The sequence below is a fragment of the Miniopterus natalensis genome, chromosome 5, assembly GCF_054644295.1.
Source record: "Miniopterus natalensis isolate mMinNat1 chromosome 5, mMinNat1.hap1, whole genome shotgun sequence".
Classification (NCBI taxonomy): Eukaryota; Metazoa; Chordata; class Mammalia; order Chiroptera; family Miniopteridae; genus Miniopterus; species Miniopterus natalensis.
In genome coordinates, this window is record NC_142085.1 from 82,920,612 (window position 1) to 82,948,002 (window position 27,391).

The window sequence follows — 27,391 nt, forward strand, 5'->3', positions numbered from 1 at the left end:
TCAGAATAGAGATTAAATTTTTAATGTGAAAATTGAAACTTTAAAGCTCCAAGAAAAAAGGCAAAAAAAAGTTTAGTATTACTGGTATGATAGATTTATATGATACCTTTAAAAGATGTTCATGAAACATAAAAGACAAAGTTGCAAAAAACTATATTTCTCATTTTTAAAAAATTATGTAATATAACTATTTGCAATGAAAAGTTATGAAAGGAGTCTATCAAGTGATTACTTTTATTTAGCTGTGGGAAGCAGGGTCATGATGACTTCCACTTTCTTTCTTTTGGTATTCTAGAAATTTTTACAATTAGGTGTGAAAATCTGAAGTAACTTGGCATGCAGAGGGAGGGAGAACACTGGGGCGCAGTGCAGACTGAGCTGATGAATGTGGATAGGAATGTGTTGGCGGATGTGGGGGGAGCAGTTTTACTGGAATATAAGACATGGGGAGATGAATTTCGTGGTTGCATGAGGTCATTTTGGAGAGGAATAAATGATAATCTGAAATGTTACGCTTCCAGTTCCTGGTGGAGATAGACCATTTTTAAATAGTGGCTCCAGTAAGGCTCTCCTGAGATGTCGTTCGAGGCAGGCCTTGGATGCTTAAGCGGCACCTTGGTAGCGCAGGACTGGGTGGGAAAGGTCGGTCAGCCTCAGCGAGGGACCTGGCAGGGAAGATGGATTGGATGGATTGGAGTTACCTTCTCAGGCGCCAGAGGCGTGAGGAGTCAGTGTGGTTTCCAGTCCTTGCGGACTTCCAGAGTGATTATGCAAAGAGTTGCTGTCACCAGGCTCCACCTGAGGCCAGTGTTTCTTTCCAGCCCCCCTCCCCCATCAGATAGGTAATCCCTGAAGAGAGTGAGTGAGGGGGAGGAGAGGCCGAGCTCTCATTCAGTGCGACTCCCTGCCCTGGCTGGGGATCCACCAGCAGGTAGGAGGCTGCCGTACTACCTCTGGGCGTGTCCAGCGGTGAGATCGCGCTGTCGTGAGAAAGGAGGTTGTGGAATTGTAAGCACAGTCTAATAATACACTTTGGACACACAGAGACAACACTCTGCTTCACTTATGTCTTTTACATGCGTGGAAGTATGAAAGCGTGGCCCGGATCAGCACCAGGTTAACGAGAGTTGCTGTCTGTGAGAAGATGGGAGGCAACTGAGCTGGGGGCTGTGCCTGGGAGACTGCAGCTCTGCCTGCGCTGTCTTACTTCTTTGGTGGCAAATGTGTTTGTTAGTTTGCCTGGTGGGGGATGGGGAAGAAGGGAACTTGGGCTTGTAATTTAGGAGGCAGTGGAGGCTAGAGCCATTGATTGGCAGTGATCGTAGATATGTAGTCAAGTCTTTACATTGTGTAGACCTAAGTCTGATGTTAATAGCCCTGTTTAGTGGGTCAGGGGCCTTAGGTTACTTTCTAGCAGGAGTGATGGTTTGCATATAGCTACCCACACTCTTCCATTTCCCTTGGGGTGAACGGTAGACACGTGGACAATAGCTGACCAGAGTGATTGGGCTGACTGAGCCAGGGCAAGACTTGCTCTCTGCAAACTGACCTAGGAGAAATGAACAAGACCGTGAGATTTCTCAGTGGTTGCCCCTGGTAGCCTGCTTTTAGGGGCAGTGAGGCTGGCCTCTTCACCCTCTAAATACCCCTTATTCCAAACTAAGATGTTCAGTTGCATTCTAATAAATGAGTTTTGTTTCAAGTGTTCAACTGTTTAGCACCAAACCTTCCGAATTTCAGCCATCAGGGATCTGAGCCCCTTTTGATTCCCAGCCTCCTACTTTTGTTCTTTGTTTTATAAAGTTGCATAAATGCTTTGGTTGACTGTGGATCATTTTTAGTTTTTAGGGTCAAGTAGTACTGTAATGACAAAAGTTCTAAAAATATTTAAAACAACAATGGGAATTTTTATTTTATTTTTTTAGCCTCCAATACCACTTCTTTGTTTATCACACACTCTTACGAAGGAGGTAGAATTTAGAGTGAGGACAGACCTTAATGTGTCGATGAACAGGACAGGACACCTGGAGTCCTACACATACGTTCTGTACTGCTGCAAACTGATGTACATGCTGGTCTCTGCCATCTTGATTCAGTTTGTGTCTGCAGCTGTGGTCAGACTCTCAGTTACCTTCATGGCGTAGCTTTGAGGAATCTATCAGAATTACGGCCACACTTCATTCTTCAAAAGTTCAGCACCTTCACCAACAAAACTTTGAGCAAACCGCATGTCTTTTCTAAATTAGAAATGTAACCTTGACTTCATTCCCAGAGTTACTATTATGCAGAGAAGGAAAAACCAAAGCAAACAGAAGTTTATTTCTCTGTCACATAAAAGATGTCCAGGGTAGGCAGCCTGGGCTGGTATGGCACCTCAATTACCAGGGCTCTATGCTGCCTAGGAGTCCAGGATGGTTGCACAAGCCCCAGCCATCACTTCTAAATCCCAGCTGGCAGAAAGGAGGAAGAAATGCATACTCCCTTCTCAGGAGCCTTCCCCGAACTCACATATAAAACTTCTGCTTATGTCTTATTAACATTTTCCACACAGCCATACCTAGCTGCAGGGGAAGCTAAGACATTTTCAGATTCTACTGGCTCTCCTTCACATAGAAAAGTGAGTTGCTAATCCACCATCAGCATGGCATAGTTCTAGAGGTTTTTCCAGACACAGACTTGAGTTAATGCCACCATCTCTATTTCCTTTTGACGACATCATCTGCCAGATAGCCAGGCAGGGTTTAGGAGAGATGACCTAAAATATTATTTTTAAAATGTTAATGTCTTGGGGCTACACTCCACATTAGGTTAATTGAGAAGATCGGGATACAAGAGTGTCTTCAGAGCCTTACACATTCTGTTGAAGATACAGCATATAGGTAGAGATGCTGTCTTTGTGGGAACCGCCCATGACTGCCCTTCAGGAATCCATCTGAGAAATTTGCAAACCAGATGGACATCATGAAACCTTGCTTTAATGCTTACCTTTTGCCAGTATAACAAACATAATAGTAAAACATATATTTAGCATTTTCCTGTATAATACAGATAATCATATTTTTATCAACTGCTTTACCCAAGTTGCACCCACTTCTAGATTAAGGTCAGACTGGAGATGTACCAAGAGGAGAGGAGAGAGAGATGGCAAATTGAGGGTTGGTTCTTTGTTCGAACAAAATGGGAATTACACCAAACTTTGGTTTCAGTTCCTTCCGGGCTTAAGGATGGGTTGGTGGTGGGGACATGAGAATTAGTCCTGTTTCCTTGTTACCTTTTCCTTATAAAATATGTTTGACCATCTCCAGGGCATCACTCCTTTGTCAACTTGCAGAGAGCTAGCTAGGAACACAGATTCCAGTGAAAATGGTGAAAAGTGCCTGATTTGTTTTCTTCTCATCAAGCTTCCCAGTAATATATCACTAATAATATATTCATTTTATAAAGAGGAAAAGCTTATTTTGAAGATAAGCCAAAGAAAAGATATGCTCATCTCTCCTTTTCAAGGCTGTTACCCTTAGCTTTTTTTACAAATGTAAATATGAATTACTGGCACTTCCTATGTATCCTTATTTGTTCTGTTAAATCGAATCCTTTTAATACCCCATCCCAGTGGGCAGGCCTCGTCTTACTCTAGTGTCCCTGTCAGACTGAAGGGGCCGTGGAAGGCAGAACAGTTCTGGCCTCCATGCCCAAAAATAGATCCACAGAATCGGTGAGAGTGAGGAGGCATCTGTGACCCTAATATCAGTAATGTGGCATTGAGATCAGGGGCGTCATTCCTGTGAGCTGCTGTGCTGTCTGCACCCTTGCCGAGCAGAGGGGCCCAGCCTGAGTAATCATGAAGTGAACTCGATCTTCCTGTGGGAGACTGGGAGCCCTCGACATGACTAGAACCAGCAGGTTCGTCTCCTCCCTTCCTAGATAAGAAATCCGCCGGGGTAGGGTCTGGGCCAGTGACTCTGGATGTTTTGACTGAAACTCAGAGCGTGAAATACATTTTATCTCACAACTGCGCGTGTGCACGTGGATGTGTGTGTAAAAACGGAATCAGACGTCTTATGAAACAGTAGTGCTTTGTCCTACTGTGTGACGCAGCCTATTCTTTCTCCTCCATGCTGGTTGCAACCCCGTTCCAGAGCCCCCCTTACCTACGGTTTCGCTTTCCTCATTTTCGGTTACCTGCATTCCTCCACGGTCTGGTTATATTACATGGAAAATTCCAGAAATAAACGGCTTACAAGTTTTAAATTGCTCTCCCTTCTGAGCAGAGTGGTGAAATCCCCTGTTGTCTTGCTCCATGCCATCCAGGACCTGAGTCATTCCTTTGTCCAGCGTCTCCACACTGTGGACACTCCCTCCCATTCGTTACTTAGGCGTCTCAGTTATTAGATCAAATGTCTGGTATCTCAGTGCTTGTGTTCACGTGGCCCTTATTTCACTTACTAATGGCCCCAAAGCCTAAGAGTAGTGGTGCTGGCAGCTTGGATATGCCAAAGAGAAGCCTAAAGTGCTTCCTTAGTGAAAAGGTGAAAGTTCTCGACTCCATAAGGAAAGAAAAAATAATATGCTGAGGTTGGTGAGATCTATGGTGAGAATGAATCTTATTTGTGTAAAATTGAGAAAGGAAAAAGAAATCCGTGCTAGTACTACTGTCATACCTCAGACTGCAAGAGTTACAGCCACCGTTGTGATAAGTACTTAGTTACGCTGGAAAAGGTGTCATGTTTGTGGGTGGGAAACATGAATAGAAGACGTGGGCGCGAGTGCAGTATCCGAGGCTTCAGGCATCCACTGGGGGCCTTGGGTCATGTCCCCACGAGTAGGAGGAACTGCACCTTGATTTGGCGACACTCTAATGGGTCTCTATCTTCAGCTCGAAAATCCCTGCTTTGCCTGCTTGTGTTTAGTAAATATATTGTAGAATCTGCCCACTTTCGTGTTTAAGATGTTTTCCTTCTGTCTTCATTTCTTCTGTAATCGAAGTCATTGTGCTAGGAACGTTCAAGTGTTTAATTCATTTTCAGTCTCAGTCATCACAGCCTGGCTTGCTGGGTTCCTTACACTGGAAGAAAGAGCTATTACAGACTTTTTGATGTTGTTTTTCCCCCAGGAACCTTTAAGGTAAAATATATTTACCTGTGACATTTGTACTTTTTTCCTGCTTGGGTTTGTTTTCATAAACTGCTCAATCAGAAAATGTTCTATTCCATCTTCCCATTATTTCAGGTTAAGTCATGTTAGTAGCAGAGCTTTTCAGAATTGTTTCTGTTTCACATTACTTTCTGAGTGTCCAATTCTCGGGCTTCAGGAGAACAGCTCTGCCCCGTGCAGTCACCCAAAATTCCAGGCCTCCAGCCAGAACTCTGGGACACCCCGTATTTGCTAAAAAGGGAAGGGTTAAAACCCTGGCCATAGCAATCCCATTGGGCAAATGCTCGTGATCCCTACGAGATGATGGGAACTATTTAGATAATAGAGTCAGGAATTTAATTCAGTTGGATTTTTATAAGGGAGGTAAAAATAACATGTATAATTTAATTTTCATTTAAACTTTTTTTTTCTTCCCCAAATTAAATTTCACTTTGGCCAAAATGATTTTACAAAACAAGATGATTAATGATGGTTCCAAATCATGTGAACCAGTGTCTGCAACTAATTAACTCTGTGGAGGAAGGAAATTCTGGGTCCTGACACCAAAACACAGCTCTATGGCATTGCTGGTATTCTCAGAGTTTTTATTACTACCAAAAACATATGGTTCCAGTGGACTTGTGTCCTGTTCATACTTTGCTTATCTTTTCTTTCTCTTTGCACAAGCAAATCCCCAGTGACTTTCTCATGTGTTCTATGTGACTACCCCAAACTTCCCCTAATAGCTACAGACGTTGTCATCGACAAGAAGGTAAGAAAGAGGACGGACACATGCTGCCGTTAATATTGGGGTGGTTTTTTCACGGGTTTCTTCTTCCTTACGTCTCCCAGTATGTGCCCACTTGATCTGTATACTCTATGGAAATGTGACCCTAAAACATTTCATAAAATCAAAGAGGATCATAGATTAAGCAGACAAATCCAAAACAGCAAGAAGGATTTACTCTTTTGTAAAATTTTATAGACTTAAGATGAGTTGGAGACTCAAAATTAATGTTCTAAATCAAGTTCATTTTTTTTTTCCAGCTGAAGTAATAAGACTGAGCTTCCCTTGTAATGATTTTAATGATTCATCCTGGTTTACTTAGCCTCCTTCTAGTAAATGAAAAAAAAATAATTAAAATCCTCAAAGGCTAGCCCACCTTGAGCTCAAGTCCAGAATTCATGTGCTTCGGTGACTTTGAACTCCACCCTCCCTGAGCTGGTCTGCAGACAGCTGCAGCTGAACAGACGTGTTTACACAGGGCAGAAAAAGGCAGCATGAAGAACCCAGTTTCCATTCCCTTTGCATTGTTCAGAATTACACCCCACAGAGCTTTGGAACAAAGTCTAGCCCAGCATATACCTTGCTTCTTCCTGTACAAAAGTTGTATTTTTATTTCTGATTTGTTGTGAGAAGTTAAAGTGCTGACTGAATGAAAACTACAGTTTTATTTCTCCCTCTGTTTGCAAGAAATTCTTCGGCGGATTAAGTTAGCAGAATCTGCCCTGAGCAGATGTATTTCTTATCTCCACCCATTTTAAGCCAAGCTGATTGTGAGCACTGGCTCTGCTGTGAGACCTCACAGTCCGTAAATTCAAGTTCGTGTCCAAAGGCAATAGGAAGCTCACTGTGTTATTTGCTATATGTGTTGGCTGTGTGTATCATGGGGAGGAAAATTATTACCGTTGTGGAGTGGCTGTGAAATCTGAAAGTCCTAATTTTCTGAGTGCATGTGGAATAAAGGACCCCTCGGAAACAAAGCAAGCTGGAAATTCAATTTGTAGTTCTGGTGACAGTATTCAGGCCACTATGTCAGGTGGCCAGGAACTCTAGGAAAAATTATTTTGGTGCTTCGATTTAACTCTCAGTGTCCAAAGAGCATTTTCCCCAGTGTAAAAGCAAAAATGAGAATCTCAGATTTCAAGTATTTGTTCCATTCTTTCCCACTGTGTGTTCCGAATGTGCAGTTTAGGGGGGAAAAGCCCAAGCTAGGGAGCTGGAGTCGCTCGCTTCCCCAACCAGCGCTGGCAGGGTAGATCCCTGTCTGGAGGAGGCTGAGAAGCCAGGTCTTGGGGTCCGACTCACCCGGCTGGGAGGTGGTGAAATGCTGCCTGGCCCCAGGAGCCTGTTGGGACCTCAGGAGCCCAGGCTGCGGGGCAGGTGTTCTCACCTTCAGCTTGTTTCTCCTGGTGCTGGGTGCCAGGCCCAGACGGCACAGCCTCCTCTCTCAGAGGTCTGTCTGTCTCACCAGTTCCACTCCCTGCTCCTGCCCTGGAAGCAGTGCTGTTGGCACATAGACCAGTAACTGAGAGGAGCACAATGCGTATTCTCTCAATGAATTGCTCCAAGAGAGATCACAAATTTCCGGATTCGGACAGAAAAAGAAAAAGAAAGAAAAAGAATGGCATGCCGTAGTGGAGAAGACTCCAGGCTCCCTACTTTTATCCTCACAGCGTTAGAAGACAAGTCTGGGCACACCTATCACTGAGGTACAAGGGGTGAAGGTTTTCATTGGCAGCAAAACTTACCAAGCAGTTGGGCTTCGGAAATGCCTCCCGGTTCGTTGATACGCCAGAGAGGCAGTGTGAGCGGAGACGCTGTCAGGGACCACACTCAGGTGGGCCTTGCTTGCCATCCAGCTGTCACCGTATAGCTGGGGGATCTTACTGGAGCACTCTAACCCTTAACTCCACGCTGTGAGCAGAGGGTAAAGGTACCTCGCAGGTGTTGGAGGGGAAGTGAGACAGGATGTCTAGTTCACGCCCAGCCCCTACACAGTGTTAGTACATGAGTTTGTGCCTCTCCTTGGGCCTGTCTCTAACTGGGATAGCTGTTCCTCTTCATGTAAGTTTGAACTTAGCAATAAGACTGGCCATTGCTATCATCTGTGTTGTCCCACATTGTATTCTTCTGTCTACCCCTCCTGCTTGCTTCTGGAGTTAGTGCAGCTGTCACCAGTGAGGCACTACTTGTCACCACTAGGAACTGCCTGCCAAGCTGTAGTGAGCACACTTTTCCGCAACACCTGAGACTGTGCCGAGCAGGATTTTTACTGTGATTATTCCTGTATCGGGATCTTATGGTGTGTGAGGTCATCATCGATACAGTTATGTCGGGCAGGTTTCCTTCTTGCATCTTACACGTTTGTCACATTCTCAGAGTATCTAGAAAGTTGAAGGCTCTTCTATCATGATTGAACTACAGCAGAGTATGTCAATAGCTGTTGCATTTTGGGTGGTGAATTCTGGTGTTTTTTTTGTGTGTGTGTGTGTGTTTTAAATTATTTGGGGAGAGGTTCTATCTCATGCATTATGTGATGTTTAGCAGCATCTCAAACCTCTACCTACTAAATGCCAGTTACAACAACCCAAAGTATCTCCCAACATTGCCAGATGTCCCTGGGGAGCAGAATTGTCCCCAGTTGAGAACCACTGACCTACACTTATGGTTTGTGATTCTATAGAAATGGATCAGTAAATGTACTAGAGCATGAGACCGTTCAGAAGGAAATGTGAAACAGAACTAAATTCATATTTACCAGCATGTGTTGAATCAGAAGTGCTTTTCAGTAGATACCAAGTGGTAGAAGGTACGTGATTCAGAAAGTAGAGTTGTGGGATCTGGGACGCCACGGTGGGCTCTTATCTCAGGGAGGTAACTTGCTCGACACATAGGAGCACCGAGGAGGTGACTTCTCCTATGGCTCTAAAATTTTATGAACCCATAATTTATAGGGCCCGCCTATATGAGGTGATGATGTTAATGCTTTTTTAAAAAATTAGCCAATTGTTGATATCTGATTCCTAATGGTCACTGAAGTTTTCTTCTATGTGTACTGCAAGTTGGGGACATGATAGAATAACTCAAGGTATGAAAAACATCTCTGCCTCACTGAAGAGTTTCACTAATATCATATGTGCCTCCCGGTAGTGCGTAGTTGTTGAGTGTTGCTGTTTGTGTTCAGTTTGTACAATATGATTTAGGGTGCCCTAGCAGATCAGCGTGGAAAGGCAGCCGCCTGGTTGTCCGGTATTGCTTTTTACTCTCCAGTGAACCCAGGGCTCTGTTTCCTGTGCAATTACTAACAGTGTTTGTCCACAGAATCAGTCCCTCCCCACCCAGACCCACCGCCACTTCCTTTCTGAGCAGATTGTGGATTTTAAGTTTGAATCAAGTCATGCTACAGAATTGCTATTTAATAGCTTCTGTGCTCACACAGTAAATCAGTGTTTCCTGTTCTCATTCCTGCCCTAAGTTGACTAGCTGTACTATCCCACTCCCACCCCACCCCCGCTTAAAAGAGACTGCCAAGACAAATAATTGTTGTGGCATGGGCAGACATTTCCTTGCAAGCCTTTCTAAATAGGCAGCTCTCAGAAGTTACGTTACATGCTTTTCAGGAATGCTAAGTCATAGCAAGTGTGCTTGCTTCGTGACTCAAGAACAAGTCATAATTAAAATTAACATTAAATACTTCTTCAGCCCGCATCTAAATGTATTAAGAGCAGCAACTACAATAAGGGAATACATGCTTGTTTCAGGTTACTAGGAAAACCTAACTTGCAGGTTTTCCGTGACGATTCCTAGAAGTGCCTAGAAAACAGAGCCTGCCAATAAGAGTGGCTTGTCCCCTTCTCACATCAAGACGCCCAGAGGTTCTAAGACACAGATACAGGGCATTCCACTGTGCCTGTTTCCAAGTTAATACTTGCCCATGGCTCCTTATTAAGGGATGCTTACTTTCATAATTAGCAATTGCACATCAGCTTACCTTTCCCACGCTCTCTATTCTTTAGTAGGCTGATCATTTGAAAGCAAATAACATGCTGATTGCAGAATTGCACAACAGTTTTCAAAGTAAAAGAACTTGGCACTTCTGTTCTCTTCATATGATTTGCCTCCGTATTTCCTTTGTATTTGGAAGCCACAGTTCCTAAATCTTTATTACTGCGTCCTGTTTTCTTCCCTAACTGAAGTTCTCTTTGTTACTACTTTTTTTTTTTCCAATTTGTCTCTCAAAATATGAATTTAAACTTAGCTAGCCTATCTAGACATATAAGGTGGCCTATCTTTATCAGACCTGGCATTTATACCTTTTATTAAAACTTCCATATTTAACGAGAAAAGAAGTCTGCTAGGGAGGCATAAGAACACTTTTAATTCTGTTTAATTCTGTGTTGCGTGTCTATCTGCCTATCTCCATTTAGTGATCGCCTTTACTTTAGATGGTTATTGGCACCGCGTCCCACTGTGGTAGTTTCTTCACATCTTTGTTAATTCATTTATTTATATGTGCCAGGCACAGTGTTGGGTCCTGGAGATACAAAGGTGAATGAGTCAGAGTCGCTGCCTGCCAAGTGGGAGATACACCTCTGGCTAATTACAATACTGTAGGCAGAGATAGGTGTGGGCCTGTGAGGGAGCAGACCTGGGGCAGGAGGGCAGGAGGGGCAGCTGGCTGCCTGAGGGCATGGGGCAGATTTCAGGAAATGGAACATCTGAGCTGAAGCTTGGACAAAGAATTAAAGAAGGGACGGGAAGATGCCTGGACATAGCAGGAATTCGACAAATGCTTAAGAATTGAATATGGTTTCTAGCAAGTGGGAGATCTGTTCTGATAATGATACCGACCATTTTTGTAAGCGCCCACTGTGCTCCGAGAAGGAGTAGCTCAGCACTTCCCATCCGTATCCACTTTAACCCTCCCAACAAGTCAGGTGAGGACCCAGAGACTCAAATAGGTTCAGTAACTCACCTAGATTGCACAGCTGGGAGAGATTCTGGATATTGTCTGTCTGTCTGGTCTGTTCTTTATACTGACCAGCAGGACAGTCACCAATAACCCAGTATTGATGGCCTTGCCATCTGTCTTTCCCCCCGAATGGGAGCTCACTCTATAATGACCCTTGACAAAGTCAACTGAGTATTCCTCTCTGGGGTCCACTGTACCGCCCCCATGCTAGAGTAAACTGCTTCTACTCTGGGGTCTGGGGTCCACTGTGCCATCCCCATGCTGGAGTGAACTGGTTGTACCCGAGGTCTGGGGTCCACTGTGCCACCCCCTTGCTGGAGTGAACTGATTCTACTCGAGGTCAGGGGTCCACTATGCCACCCCCGTGCTAGAGTGAATTGGTTTTACCAGAGGCACCACTGACGGTCGCTACTGTCAGTGACCTCTGGTTTTGACCACCACTAATAAAATCACTAGAATTGTCCCAAATACTGTATAAAAAGGATCTCCTTCTACTTTTTAAAACTGTTCTGCTACATCTCGTACTCAAAGAAAAATATAGTAAAAGATGACTTGTAGCTATGTTCATTCCAAATTGAATATTTTTAAAGGAATATTTTTCAGTTTGTCCAAAGCATATCAAGAGTCATAAAAACTTTTTTACATACTCTGGCCCTGTGCTCTCACCCTTGGGAATTTATCCCAAGCATATAATTTGAAAGAGGCTAAAGCTCATACATACAGATATTTCACAGCATTATTTGTATTGGAAACAACCCAAATGTCCAATAACGGGAACAATTTGTAAATCTTGGTACATCAACGTAACAGAATTGTAAGCTGCCACTTACAGTCATAAATTTTGCAAGTTGTAATACAGCAAGAAAACTCTGATAATTTTAAAGTAAGGGAGCAGAATTACAAAATTATACCTACTGTATAAAAATTATATGGGCATATGACATACTAAGTAAGAGGAAACCACAAAGAATTAGATGAACTGGTTGATTCATTTAGGGTGGAAATTGTGTGCCATGCTATCATTTTGAGTTCCTTGATTTTTGTTAAAATGTGCGTATTCGGTGAATGCTGGGGGCAGACATCTTCATTCTTTCACATTTTGAATGTTTTGATTTTATCTCAGTAAAGTTTTTTATTGCCAGTTCTTATCTCTGCTATAAGTTACCGCCTTGGTGGTACTGTCAGTGTATAGAGTATAGTTCATAAATACTTCATTTCTGTTAGTATTGCTTTTCTGGAGCAGTGTGTGTGCTTCTCACATCTCAGTGGGCATTCATCTTACCTAGGGATCTGATTCTGATTCAGCGGGTCTGGAGTAGGGCCTGAGTGTCTGAATTGCTTATACACCCCCAGGTGCTGCTGGTCCTAGAGCTTCCCTTTGTGTAGAGGACTCGTCCCCTGACCCAGTGACAGTAGTGTGGTCTTGGGAGGCAATATTAGATGTTCTCTCTGCTGCCTACATGCTTCTAACAATTTGGGCGTAGGGGAAGGGATTGCTAAAGATGAGTGTTGTTGGAAGGAAAAATTTCTGCTTTACCCTTCTAAATTCTTCTGGCTGACTTAAGAATTAACATAAGACAGATTAACAAGAGAAAATCAAGTTTAATTTTGTACATATGGGGACTCACAGGCAATCAGGTGACTGGGGCTTATGTGCCATTCTGAATTAAAGAGGAGTAAGGGTCTGGGACTTCAAAGGGGAAGAATTCATGTGGAGATGGAAAAACAAGTATTTGCTGGACCATGCAGAGACTGGGACACAGAGAGGACCTTGGTCTCCAACCCATGTGAAGTTCCCTCATCGCACCTAGCTCACATTCCTTGTAGATATCTGTAGGGATGATGCTCTTCCTGGACCAGGCTCTTTATCTAAATTCCTCTAGATAGTTAGAGGGAGGTAAAAAGCTCTTCCTGAGCCTTTTAGGCCTCAGTCGTCTTCAGTTCAAAATTGTTCACCTACTGGGGTGGCACATTCTGGGGAGACCCGTTCTGAACCCTATTGTGTCCTCTGTGGTTATGGAATAAAAATGCTCTCCTATATCAAGCCCAGTGACCAACCTCCTTAAGCCACTCAACTAACTGGGATTTCTTCAGTCAACAGAAATGACCGGGAGGCACTGAAATATGATTGATTCTATGTATGATATAAAGAGTGAGAAAGGATCTTCTGTGGTAATTAGGCTGGCAGTGGCCTTGATACAATTTGGGACCTGATTAAAAAGTTGAAAATCTCATCTGTGTTAAGAAAGGCTTTGTTCAGTTACTACACTGGGAAGGCAAATCTAGGCCTTGGCAAAGAATCCTTAAGCCATGGCGGTGTGAAGCAGAGAGCCATCTTTTTAGGGAACATAAGGAAGTAGAACATTTTCTAAAACTGTGGGATATCAGTTTATCTCTGCATATGAACAAGATGCAGTGCTGTGCAGTAACCTGGAGGTGGTGGGGAATTTCAGCTGTCCTTTGAATTTGAAGCATACCAATGGTTACCCAACCCTGTACTGTTGTTTTTAGAAGATAATAGCAAGTTTCCAACTTGATTCTCCACAGTAACTGAAGCCGGCTTTGGTGCTGATATTGGCATGGAGAAATTCTTCAACATCAAGTGTCGAGCTTCTGGTTTGGTGCCCAACGTAGTGGTGCTGGTGGCGACAGTGCGCGCTCTGAAGATGCACGGAGGTGGGCCCAGTGTAAGTCCTGTACTCCCTTCCCAGAAAGGCCCAGCTTAGAATTAAGGTAAAGCAGAATTTAGCACTTGAAAAAGTCAAACCTGCTCATAACTCCAGATTTCTAGAATGTCTCCTTTTTCACAGATCACCGCGATAGGGCACGTAGAGTTTAATGAGTTCTAGAAAATAGTAATACCCGCAAAGTTATTGCTAAGCAGAATTTTGGAGTGGAGCATAACAGAACCTCTTTTTAGTCCTAAGATTTGTATCTGAAGCTCATGTCAACATTTTTAACCCCACAGTAGTGGGGGGACAGAGGCTTTGGCTCCTGAATGGGGCACATATGTGGGTGAGGCTGTTCAATGTTTGTACAGTGTTTTTGGTTAACTAATTTCATCTAGAACTAGGTTCCTTCTGTTTCTGTTTATTATTATTTTACTTTATAACTTTTATTTCTAAGAGAACGTTGCTTCCAAAGCAGAAATTCTGTTTTCACATTTTTTAAGACTTTTGATATCTTATGTACAGAATTTACACACATCCAAAAGGAAATTTTTTTCATTTCCACAGACAAGGTGTAGTGTTTTTCTTTTTGTCGTTTTTAGATATTTTCAAAGGGAGAACATGAAATGTTATACTGAGTAATCATTTTGAAATAAAGTCATGTGGAGTAGCTTTATCATTTATACTGTTGATTTATTAGACAAACTGCCAAATCTGATTTCTTAGGTCTGCTGTGTACACAAAAGCCATATAATCAAGGATTATTACACAGCAGGACAAATGCTATGCAGTTGAGTCATCCTACCAGTTCTTTGTCCTAGGAGAGGCCGACATTATTTTATATCAGTTTGCAGACAAGAAAGTGGAGGTTTGATGGGTTTAGGGAACATGGGTAGTGTCACTTGGCCACAGAGAGAGTTGCATATTAATGAAAGGTAAGCATTTTCTGAGTCCCAAGTCCACTCTTAAGCACTTCATTTTAGCCTAAAGCTCCATCGTTATTTCAGATGGGAGGGTCACATAACACATTATAAGGTCGTGGTAAACCCTAAAGAATGCTGATTTTGCTCAAAACTGCACTTGCAGCTACAATCACTCCTTGTCTTTAGACTTTAAATCTATATACCAACTTCCATTTTCAGAGAACATTTTCTGCCGATATAGGACACATCTGAAATTCTCCCTCCCTATTTTGCACCCTGAAAATTATAAAATCAAAGGGCTTTAATACCAGAAAGATCTTTGTAAAAATAAAATTACTGAGGCCCAGAAGGATTCAGTGGCCTGCTTAGTATCACACATCTATTTTAGGGGACTAATCAGATGTAAAAATCAAGGTCTCTTGGCTTCCAGTCCCATGCTTTTCCACACTCTAGTCTCTGTCCTATAAAATTCTCCACATGATTTATAACCCTGTTTCAGTTCATCTTACTGCATGTGCTCATTGTTTTACCGTGGTTGCATTTTCTGCTTGCCTGACCTTCCCTTTCACTTAAAGTCAGGGTTTCATGACAGTGATGATGATAACAGGGCTCCAGTCACAGATGAAGGTAGGGGACAATAGAGGGAGAGGAGCAGGAAGCCCGACGAAGCTGAGCGTCACTCCTGAGCTTCAGCAGCACCTTCTGCCCCATTGTTTTATGAATGTCTGTATGTGAGTCTTGCTGCTCAACTCTGAGTTCCTTGAGATTAAGGACTATGTCTTACTAATTTGTGTATCCCTAGTGCCTGGCATAGTCTGCATCCTGGAAATGTTTTCAGTAATTGAATAATAAATGAACTTCCATCTTCTTAATCCTGTAGTTCATATTATTCATCTCCGTATCCCTCCTCCTTACTCAAGTCAGTTCCGTGGTCATGTTTTTGATCCATTATAATTTCTACTTCCTTTTGGTATCATTACACAAATAACCATGGCTGTCTCTTATGTTTATTCAGCTTGGTTGTTTTCCATAATTTGTGCAGTGGAAAATCCTGTGACCCTTGAACTTGCCCGTTTTAGCCGCAGTCATTTTAAATTCATATCCTGTCTTCCAAAGTGCTGAGCATTCTTGGTGCAATGTAAGAACTAACATTGTGTTATAGTTTAGTTTTACAATTCATTCTCTAAACCCTTTGTTTTAAGGAGGGCTCTTCAGTACCCATAGGATGTATATTTATATAAAAAGAGATTTATTATAAGGAATTGGCTCATGCAGTTATGGAGGCTGACAAGTTCAAAATCTGCAGAGTAGGCCACTAGGGTAGAGACACAGGAGAACCAGTATCCCAGCCCCAGTCTTAGGCTGAAGGATTGTCATTGAAAAAACACATGCACAGAAATACCCAAAATAATGTTTGACCAAATATCTGGGGACCCTGTGCTCCAAATTAACAGATAAAACTAACCATCACACCCAGTATTGCTGAGTTTTGGTGTATGGTGCAATAACTAGATCTAATTTCATTTTTTCTCTATTAATAACCTATTGGCCTGGTACTATTTGCTAAAATACTCCCTCCTTTCTGATCTTCAAGCCTACTTTATCGTAAGTCAATTCTCCCTACGTGTGTAGGTCTTTTTCTGGGACCTCCCTTCCTTTGCACTGGTCTAGTTACATTAATTGTGTCTGGGCTGCACTGGTAACCTTTAGGCCAAGCTCCCCAGGTCGCTCTCTTTCTCCATGCATGCCTGGCCTGTGATTGGCCCTTTTCCTTCCATATGTATTTTAGAATTAGCTCAGAAAGTTCCTTGAAGAATTTGTTAGGATTTTTATTGAAATGGCATTAAGTCAATAAATTAGTTTGGGGAGATTTGACAGCTCTCCATTTAAGAATATGGGATATCTCTTCTTTGATTTAGGTCTTTAATATATTTTAATAAAAATTTACAGTTTATTGCACAAAAGGCTTGTATATCTTTTCACAGATTTATACTTATGCATTTTATATTTTTAAATAGTGTAACAGTTTACTTCTGGATTCTTACCTATTGCTTTTATACACAATGACCTCTCTAAATTCCTTTTTTTTTTTAATTGATGTGTGACATATAACATTATACTAGTTTCAGGTGTACAACATAATTATTTGATATTTGTATACATTGCAAAATGATCACCACAGTAAGTCTAGTTAACATTTGTCACCATATGTAGTTTAAGATTTTTTTGTGTGTATGTTTTTTTTTTTAAGATGAGGGTTTTTAAGATTGACTCTCCCAGCAGCTTTCAAGAGTTCAACACAGTATTATTGGTCATGGCCACCATGCTGTACATTACATCCCATGACTTAAAAAGTCTCATTAATTGTACTACTTTAGCTCTAGATACTTTGAGGAGTTCTATAAGGGAACCACAGCCAAAAATAATGACAGTTCTGTTTCTTCCCTTCCAACTTTTATACTTGTTTTCTTGTCGCTGACCAGGTCTTCCTAGATGCAATGCAGTATTGAATAGGAATCATAATAGTGGGCATCCTTTTCTTATTCCTGATGTGAAAGAAAATACTTTTAGTAGTTCATCACTAAGTATGATGTTTTCTTAGATTTTCAGTATATGTTCTTTATCAGGTTAAAGAAATTGCCTTTTATTCTTAGTTTGCCAAGTTTTTATACTAAATAGACGTTGAAGAATTTTCTTCATATATTGAGATGACATGGTTTTTCTCTTTAATCTATTAATGCTGCAAATTATATTTAACTTTCAAATATTAAGTGAACCTTACATCCCCTTGAATAAATCTTACTTGGAGATACATTATCTTTTTTAATGAATGACTGAATTTTACTTATTGTTTCCTAATGTTTTAAATAGTATCTTTCCATCTGTATTTACAAGTAAGATATTAGCCACATAAAATAAATTGGGAAGGATTTCTTCTTCTTTTATATATAATCTATAAGGGATTTTGTAACATTAGAATAAATAATCTGTTCATTCAAAAACAGATTCACCAGTAACACTGTCTGGGTCTGCTACTTATTGGTGAGGGGTAGGTTTCTATCTACAAATTTAACTTTGTTAATGAATATAGAACTGTCTAGATTTTCTGTTTCTTCTAAATGAGCTTTAATAAAAGTTACAGCTCTGTGAATTGCTCTATATTTTTAAATGTATTGACATGAAGTTTGTCATAGCATTCTACTGTCTATAGCATGTGTAGTTATAATAATTTTTTCATTCTGTTTTTTAAGTCTTACCAGAGTGTTACCGGCTTTGTTAGTCTTTTTGAGAACCAGCCTTTGGCCCGGCTGGGCGTGGCTCAGCGGTTGAGCGTCGACCTGGGATCCAGGCGATCAGGGTTCGATTCCTGGTCAGGGCACATGCCCGGGTTGCGGGCTCAATCAGTGACTCTCTCATCATTGATGTTTCTCTCTCTCTCCCTCTCTTTCCTCTCTCTGAAATCAATAAAGGTATATTTAAAAAAAAAAAGAGAGCCAGCTTTTGTTGAGTTGATCCTCTTGCTGGTACTTGCATACAGCCCATTCTTCTTGGTTTTGTTCAGTGTCTGATTGTGTGGAACTTTGCATGTGTGCAAGCTCAGCAGTGCTTTACATCCTTTTTAAAAATATTTTTCTTTTTAGAGAGAGAGGAGGGGGGGAAAGAGAGAAACATTGATGTCCAAGTGAAACACCCATCAGCCGCCTCCTGCACGCCCCTACGGGGTGGAGCCCGCAGCCCGGGTGGGCGCTGACGGGATCCAACGGCAGCTTCTCGGTGCGCCGCCAGTGCCCAGCCAGCTAAGCCCCCCAGCCAGGGCGGTCCGTCCGACCCTTTTTCAGTCTAGCGTTTTAGTTGTTCCAGCTGAAGGCTTCACTCAGTGTTTCCGTCAACACTACTGCTGGGAAAACCCATCTGAAAATACTTGGTTTGCACACACTGTCCAAAAACCATCTCTCGTGGAGGTAACTTCTTTCCAAAGGATTTCAGATATTCTCAGGCCTCTTCCACTGAGCATAACTCACCATGCCCTCATAAATGAAAGTCTTTTCTTGTGTTTCACCAAAACCAGTAGCAAGCCATCGACAGAAGCCAGATGGGATGTGGAAAAGTACTGAATTGGAGTTCAGAACCCTATTACATTCAAGTCCCCTGTTCTGCTCTCATTTGCTCTAGAACCTTGGGCAAGACACCTCCCTTCTCTCAGCATTGCTTTCTTCATCTTTAAGCTGCTCTGTCAACCTACCCCCCCCCAGAATAGTAATGGCATTGCTTTAAAATGATTTAGAATTTATTTAGAAAGATGGTGCACTTTGTATGATTCACGTATTGATGCATTATAAATTCCATTTTCTGCTAGGATAATGAGCAGTGTATAAAAGTTCTCAGTATTGGTTCAAATTAGAATTGCCAGGGGCATTTTCAGATATTACTGATCCTGGGTCCCACTCCCAGAAATCCTGCTTTAATTTGTATGGGTGGGGCCCAGGCATCAGTTTTTATTAAAAGCTTCCCACAAGACTTTATGTTCAGCCAGGGCTACCAGTTACTGGTTTAAAAGTACAAAATGTGCTTTAAAAGGTACCTTCCCTAAAATTGACTGTGATTTGTTTTTCTTTCAACTATTGATCAATTGGAGTAAGCATTTTTTTTTTTAAATATGTTTTTGTTAATTTTAGAGAGAGAGGGAGGAGAGGGGAGAGAGAGAGAAACCTTGATTGGCTGCCTTCTGCATGCCCCATACTGGAGATTGAGCCCAAAGCCCAGGCATGTGCCCTGACTAGAAATTGAACTAACCACCTCTAGGTGCATGGGATGATGCCCAGTAAACTGAGCCACACTGGTCAGGGCTAGAGTAGGCATTTTAATGAGATTATTCTTTGTTTTTTCTCTTATCTCAGGTAACTGCCGGTGTCCCTCTTAAGAGAGAATACACAGAGGAGGTAAGAGTGACAGCTTTAAAAGGCTACAGTGGAGAATCCTTCAAGTCCAGTTAACCACTGGCTTGCAGGTGAATGCAGTCAGTGGATGAGTCCTCCACCCATGGCCTCTTAGAAGAGTGCTTTTCTTATCATCCTGGAGGAACTGGTGGGGAGCAGGGATGCAATCCATTCATTTAACTCTTCAACTTAAGAAATGATAGACGTGGTCTTTATCTTCTGCTCCTATTCCCAGCTTGCAGTCTCCAGCACAGAAACAAATATAATGCTTATACCCATGTATTCTTTAGGTGTGCAAAAAAGTGACTCGTGGAGGATGTACAATTGGCTTTATGACTTGCCTGAATTACTTGGCTCTCTGTAAATAGACTTTGGTTTCGTGGCAACAGTACCTCTCCTATCCTATAGGTGGCACCGGGGATTTGAGCAGGGACTAGCTGGACAGCTCTCCTCACCCTCCCTGGGCATTTTAGTACACCAACCTGCAGGGCGTGGGCATATTGCTTACGTCCTGGCCACTGGTCGGCTGCATAAATAGCTGCCTGACTCAAGACCCAAATATGCCATTGGGCTCAGAACAATGTTAGAAGTTATTTTGAAAAGGAGCCTCCTCCTTCAGCCATCTCTCTTGGAGGAAAAGGGGATCTATGAATAGCTCCCACATAGCTTCTAGGACCACAAAGTGAGCAAAGATGGAAGCACAACCTGCCACGTGGCCCTGCCCATTGAGTTTGGCAGGTGTGGTGGGAGGCAATGCATGGGGGTCTGGTTTTCTTACAGAACATCCAGCTGGTGGCAGATGGCTGCTGTAACCTCCAGAAGCAAATTCAGATCGCTCAGCTCTTTGGGGTTCCCGTTGTCGTGGCTCTGAATGTCTTCAAGTAAGTCAGGCTTCCTTTAAATGTGGTCGTAGTGCTGGGCCACCCTGTGAACTAGATTCATGTCCCAGGATGTGTGCTCATAGTGCTGGGCCACCCTGTGAACTAGGTTCATAACCCAGGATGTGTGCTCTCTCTCTGCTTCATCTAGAAGTACACAGAAATACTCTGCTCTTTCTGTTGGTTTGGTTTGGTTTGGTTTGGTTTGGTTTGGTTTGGTGTCATTTCAGCAGAAGTGTTCTCAGATGTTACTAGGGAAATGAAGTCTATAGAGTGACTTACATTTTTTTGGCCTTTTTTATTTTATTTCACCCAGCATTTCTGTCTGAAAGACTGGATGATCAAAGGGATGTGTTATGGAATTTTCTCAATAAAACCCTTAACAACTTGAAATATTTGAGTCATGTTGCAAGGGATTTTTTTTTTTTCTCAATGTTTTTCTTTAAGTCTGATTTATTTAAACACGATGTAACCACTTTTGATGTTTAAAATATATTCAGTGTTAGGGAACAGAGTTCTGTATAGATGGTTAGTCTTTCTTTAAAAACATCACTAAATGAATGCAGATGCAAAACCACAAACGTTTTCATCACTAGGACTGACACCCGGGCTGAGATCGACTTAGTGTGCGAGCTGGCGAAGCGGGCTGGCGCCTTTGATGCAGTCCCCTGCTACCACTGGTCGATGGGTGGAAAGGGGTCAGTGGACCTGGCGTGGGCTGTGAGAGAAGCTGCAAGTAAAAGAAGCCGTTTCCAGTTCTTGTATGATGTTCAGGTAAGATCTCACAGCAGTGAGAACGGCTAACATTTCTTGCACATTAACTGGTACCGGGCCTGTGCTGAGAGCTTTGCGTGGCTTGTCCCACTTGGTCCTCATAACAGCCCACAGCAAAGAAGGAAGTGAAGGTGAAAGAGGTTAAGCCATTCAACAAGGCCATGTTGCCAAGGGCCAACCCAAGTGAGCTCCTTGCCCCAAAGCCTGTGCTCTTGAGGGCACTCTGCTTCCAAATAGCAGTGGCAGTGAGGAGGGGCTTTGGAGAAGGGTGTTCACCAGCTACCACTTTCAGGATTTGCACAGGAACAGGACTTTTGAGCATCTTTATAAGGCTTCTCAAATCATGAGTCGTATTTCCTTTGTCTGTTTCTGCTGTAGCTCTTTTCCCTCATTGTGGTTTTCTTGAGCTATGTCTCGTGTATTTTTAAATTTTTTTAAATTATAGTAAAATACACATAACATAAAATTTGCCATCTTTACCATTTTTAGGTATTGGTATTATATTGTACCAGTTCATTGGTATTACATATTCACATTAAACAATAGCTCCCCATTCCTCCCCTCCCCTCTGCCCCAACAGAAATTGATTTCCCAGTTTTGGAGGCTGGGAAGTCCCAGATTGAGGCAGATTCAGTGTCTGGTAAGGGTCTTCTCACTATGTTCTCACGTGGTAGAAGGGGAAGGAGCTCTGTAGGATCTCTTTTATAAGGGCATTAATTCCATTCATGAAGGCTCCACCCTTATGACCTAATCACCCCCAAAGGCCCCCACCTCCTAATACCATCACCTTGGGGATTAAACTTGGACACCTGAATTTCAGGGGGCATAAATATTCAGTCTGTAGCAGCCACTTAACATAATGTCAAGATTCATCCATGTTATTGCATATGTCAGAATTTCCTTCCTTTTTAAAACTGAAAGCTAATCCATTGTATGCATATACCACATTTTGTTTATCTATTCATCTGTGACTGGCCACCTTGGTTGCTTCTACCACTTGGCTATTGTAAATTATGCTGCTATCAACATGTGTGTAAAAATCCTTCAAGACTCTGCTTTCAGTTCTTTTGGGTGTATACCCAGAAGTGGAGTGCTCAGCCTCTAGCTGACTGCTTCTCCATTCCTCCATCCCTCAGAGATTCTGTTGGTCTGTCTCTCAGATGTCACAGACAGTAACATCACTCCTCCTTCCTGTTCAGATGGCAGAGACCAAAAGCAGCATCACCTGGAAGTCTAGCTTTGCATCAGCACGAGCGTGATGTTGACCTTATTGCGAAGGCTCCCGCTAAGGAAGGCTTCTTGAGTGCCAGGCATAATGAGTACTTTGTACAGTAACTCCATTGGTCCTAACATTCCTTTTGGGTAGGAACTCTTGATATCTCCCCCCACCGCAATTTTACAGATAAGGAGATTAAAGCACAAACAGATCAAGTAACCTGCTCAGTGTCCCACAGCCAGAAAGAGATGGAGCCGGGAGAGTATTTAGAATGATGGAAGCCATTGTCCAGCTCTGTTCTTCAGGATTCAGCACTGTGTTTGCAGGTGGGGGTGGGGTGGGGGCGATACTCCTTAAAGGGACAGTAACTGAGTGACCGGAGGCCGTGCCAAAGGAGGGAGACTGTACACACTAAGCAAATGTTTGTGGTAGGAAGGACCTCCGGAATGTATTGGGATGGTTAGCCAGAACAGGATTGTCATGTTGTAAAGCCATTTTATGAATGAGAGACTAGAATGTTCTGGGTTACAGAGTTGGCAAAGAACAAATAGGGGAGGAAATTTGTGTTCAACATGAAGAAAAGTATTCTGTTTAGCAGCTGTGTGTTCCATGGCCCTGGCAATGATAAGCAAAGATAAAGGCAGCTCTGCAGGGGGCATGTCAGACGTGTGGTGGCCAGTTAGATGGCCAGGGTGATCTCGTGTTCCTCGCTGCACCCTGCTGCCAGGGAACACTTTGACGGGGTGTCTCAGCACCTGGTGCAGCCCTCAGCCCTTTTACACAAACCATTGTCAGGAAACTCACTCTCAGACTGTCGCCATCTGATCTGAAGCACCCCGCTCTGAGTGGCAAAGGCAGTTTTATTTTAAATGAATGACTTCATAGTGTGTCTCTTTTCAAGGAAACCATCCCAGGTGAAAAGGTCAGGGAATAGAAGAAATGTTTCTGAGTTATGCTGTCTCAGACATGCACACTAACCCTAAGATGAACCCTTTCCCTTCCCACTAAATTTATTTTTCCTGAATTCCTATTCTTCATGGAGATAATGCTGTTAAAATGTCTGCTCTCCTGTGGAAAGGAGAAAAATTTATAATAATGTGGCCTAAAGTCCTACATTTGATAGGTGGCCTCCAGACCAGGATTCTTACCTCCTTTGCCAACATGTGCTGCTCCCTTTTCTTACAGCAGAAATTAGATTTGAGCTGCATAACTTTATTAGATACTCAGCCTCCCAGCTTCTTGCTCCATGACAGTTTGTGGAAAGAGTTATTACTGCTCTGGTTCACGTTGTACTGTCTCTCTCACAGCTGTGTCCCTCTCACTGGCAAGACGATTCTAGACAACATGAGCCCGTTTGCAGTCTTGCCGTTAACCATATGGAAATCTGAATTGGCCAGCGTGGTAGATAAGAACTCACCCTTTTCTTCCTGATTTCTTGCATATTCAGTGCTGGTGAACTGTTATGGACGAAGTAATGGTTTTCTTGAAACTCTGTTACCTTTCTTTCTCCCCCCCACAACTAGCCGTTTGGTACTTGGCAGCTTGGTAGGTATGGGATTGCTCTGCAGGAAGAAAGAAGTGATTAAATGCTTTTGGATGGATCACCCTGCCGCCTCTGCTTGTCAGTGCAGACTGGGCTTGTGTGTGCCTTTTGTGACCTCCCTGACTCTATTCTAAGAATGTATTCAGTACAGGATCCCAGGCTGTGTTACAGAAGAAAGACACCCGAGATCACTTGGAGGAAGTTGAAATAGTGGAGGAGCACAGGGCATGATTGCTTATGTGTGGGGAGTAGAAATCAGTTCAAAACCCCCATGAAAAGCCTGGCCAGCGTGGCTTAGCAGTTGAGCATTGACCTATGAGCCAGGAGATCACAGTTTGATTCCCAGTCCGGGCACACGCACATGCCTGGGTTGCTGGCTTGATCCGGGGGGTGGGGGGTGGGGGGGCAGGGGGAACTGATTGGTGACTCTCTCATCATTGATGTTTCTATCTCTCCCTCTCCTTCCCTCTCTCTGAAATAAATAAAGATTTTTTTTTTTTTTTTTTTTTTAAAAAGGAGGACCTACTGAGCACAGCAGGTCCCTGCTAGTGCCTATCACTGGCCCGGGTCTGCAAGATGGTCGTGGGTGGGCTTCTCTGAAATCCTGCCACACAGAGTCATAGCACTGTAATGTTGAGGGCAGTGGGAATGGCACCAGTTGTTAGACCAGGGGGGTCAGACCTAGACCTGGGTTCAGCAACCTCCGTGCCTTGAGTCTAGCTAGGAAAGAATTCAGAGCCAAGACTTAAACTATGAGAACATTTATTTAGAAAATCACAGAGGTAGAAGTAGTAATTCATAGAAGAAGTGGGCTGAGGAAACAAGTTATAGAGGCAAAGGAAGGGCCCTTTTTGGAGCTTAGAAGTGAGGAAGGTAAAGGTGACTAGCCTAGAGGGAAGGAGAAGGAGAGGGGGAGGGGAAGGCCAAGGAGTGCTTCTGGGAGGGAGAATGAGCTGGGTCCTCTGTCCTAAGGGTTTTAAGGGTGGAGATTTTAGGGGAGGTCCCAGGGGAAGATCTCTAGAGAATATTCAGCAGCTTTCCTGGTGTGTCCTTTCAGGGTCTAGGTCTCCACCCATTGATTGGCCGGCCCAGGGCAGGGGGTCATTATTCAGTGCAGCTGGTCCTGAGGTCAGCCTTGCTGTTGCTGGTCTGGTTTTGCTGCATTTCTAGGCCTGGAGCTGAAATACAACTGAGGCCTAGGTGTTACCTCTAGGGAGGAAAGGTCAGGGGGTCCAAACCGCAGGACCAGCTATATACTAGGGGAGGAAAGGTCACCCTCCAATTGTCCTCAATTTTTCTTTGCTAGACACCCAGGGCTTTCCCGCCCAAGTGACCTTCTGTCCTGGCTCATTGTCCTTCCTCTGCCCTTGTCTAACTGCCTACCACAAATTGACCTTCAAGAGTCCTCTTATAACTCAGGTACCTTTGGTGGACTGTAGGACTGGTTTCCCGTCCAGGCAGGTTAAAACCAGGAATTAGAAGCCAAGGTTTCTAGTGCATCAAGAAAGGAAGACACCACCCAATGACAGCAAGACTTAGCAGCCTTTCTCCGTTAGAACTGAGAAACCATTGGAGACATAATAAAAAGTCAGTTGTTTTTGCAAAGAAGAGGTTGAGATGGAAAGTTGGCTTGCAAATCAGTCTGAATATTGTTTGTTAAATCGGGAGTTAAGGTTGAAAATTATCTCTGTATCCTTCCTCTAACCTTGCAAACATCTTGAGGTGTAACCTTGACAGCAAGAGAGGCTAGTGTTTGTTTTTATTAAAGGTCTTTCCTGTTCTGTGTGTGAAGCCATTCTCTTGATCACAGCAGGGGCTGGATGAGGGGAGATCAAAACAGCTAGGCCACCTGGATCCAGGGCATCCAGGGCGCAGGCAGCAGCCCTCCCTCTGGACCATGACGCTTTCACTGCCTGGATGGTTAGGGGGTTCTCCCCTGCTGTTCTTTTTAAGGCAGGGGTTTGGGGGTTTGTTTGTTTTGTTGTTGTTTTGTTGGTTATTGAGGAATTATTTTCTGTTTTTTAATGATTCAAACTTGAACATGTGCCAGTTGTTGGTGGGATTTTGAGAGTATCCTTTAACGGGATTCCGGGCGTTTGCAGCCAGAGCCACAAATTTTAAATAAATAAAAATGCCTTCATGTGACTACTTGTATGTGTGTTTAGGCAGTGTATGTGTCGTGTTTTTAACCTGTGGTAAATATATACATAAATGAGATTTCCCATTTTAACCATTTTTAAATGCACAGTTCTGTGGCCTTAAGTACATTTACACTTTATATACAGTTTTAATTAATAGAATTTAAAAACCGACAATGACACCTCTGTACATCTCTGTATGTCTCTTAGGTTTCAGAGTCATTGCAAAGAAGGAGAAAGGACCTGCTCTGGCTCTTTGCTCCCTGTCCTCAGGCCTGTCCTTGGTCTCTATGGTTACCCTGCCCACCCTGCAGCTCCTTCCTTTCCCCTCTCTGTGCAGTGGAATGTTTGGAGCGTTCTGTAGAGCCCCTTACATCTTGCAGTCAGTTAAGTATCTCATTCAGAAGCCCGTTTCTCTTTCCTGTGTACTCCTTTATTGTCTTTCTTACTGATGATCAGGCTCCCAGTCATCCAACCTCAACTGCTCTGCCCCTCCGCAGCCTCTTCTGCCCTGGCCTCCTTCCCATGATTTCAGCTCCACATCGCCTCCCCTGGACCACACCACACCCTTCTGCAACCTCACCCGACATCTCTGTCAGAACTAGATTCTCCTCCAGCACTGGCTTCTGGCATCTCTATCAAGTCCCCTAGGACCTACAGCCCATCACCCACCTCGTCAGCCGCCACCTGCTTGCTCACCTGTGTCTGATAGGGCTCGTGAGATCTGACACTATTGCTAGAATCAGCCCGACTTTATCATGCATCTTGCTCGGCCCCGTGTGATTCTAGAAAGCTCCCCCAGCTCTGTGTCTCTGATGCTGGAAATAGCACCTGATGAGAAAATAGTGATCTACAGATCACTTTTCACTTGTGCATGTCACAGGGTTCCTATCATTGTATTTAAGTGCTTTCTTCTAACATAAAAAATGGGATGTCGCTATGACAAAAGTTTCTAGAAATGCATTATTTCATCTCAAATTATAGACCAATCAAGACAGACCAAGGGATTTAAAATGAACTGTCAGTGTCCTACCACATGCCAACTGGTCACCTCCTACCACCACTACATCCATCCTGGCCCCTCTGATTCGAATTCAGAAAACATCAGATCATTGTACAGGGACGATAGCCACTTTCTCAGCCTACAAAACAAGCACTGAGGAGCATTACTTAAATATTATCGCAGATGTTATCATTAAAGGCACCACATATAACAGACTACTTCAGAAGAGAAAACTACAGCCTTAGGATTTAGGGGTAAAAACACTCAAAACAGCACAAGCTCAGTCACCCCAGTATCTGAAAGGTTGGGGATTTGTTTTAGTAATAATTTTGATCAGAAAACATCTTTTTCCTTTCATGAAAGTAGTGTACTGGGCTCTTGAGTGAGACTTTTAGACCAAGTGTTTTTTTCTTTGGAGGCACAT

General features: G+C 43.1%; 1 protein-coding gene across 1 annotated transcript in view; it reads left to right on the forward strand.

The window, feature by feature from the left end:
• MTHFD1L (methylenetetrahydrofolate dehydrogenase (NADP+ dependent) 1 like) overlaps positions 1–27,391 on the forward strand; it is a 149,649-nt gene that overhangs the window by 78,060 nt on the left and 44,198 nt on the right. The window contains exons 21-24 of the mRNA XM_087817685.1: positions 13,434–13,573; positions 19,377–19,418; positions 20,196–20,296; positions 20,890–21,067. Of these exons, the coding sequence (XP_087673811.1) occupies positions 13,434–13,573; positions 19,377–19,418; positions 20,196–20,296; positions 20,890–21,067 (461 nt within the window). The remainder of the gene's footprint in view (positions 1–13,433; positions 13,574–19,376; positions 19,419–20,195; positions 20,297–20,889; positions 21,068–27,391) is intronic.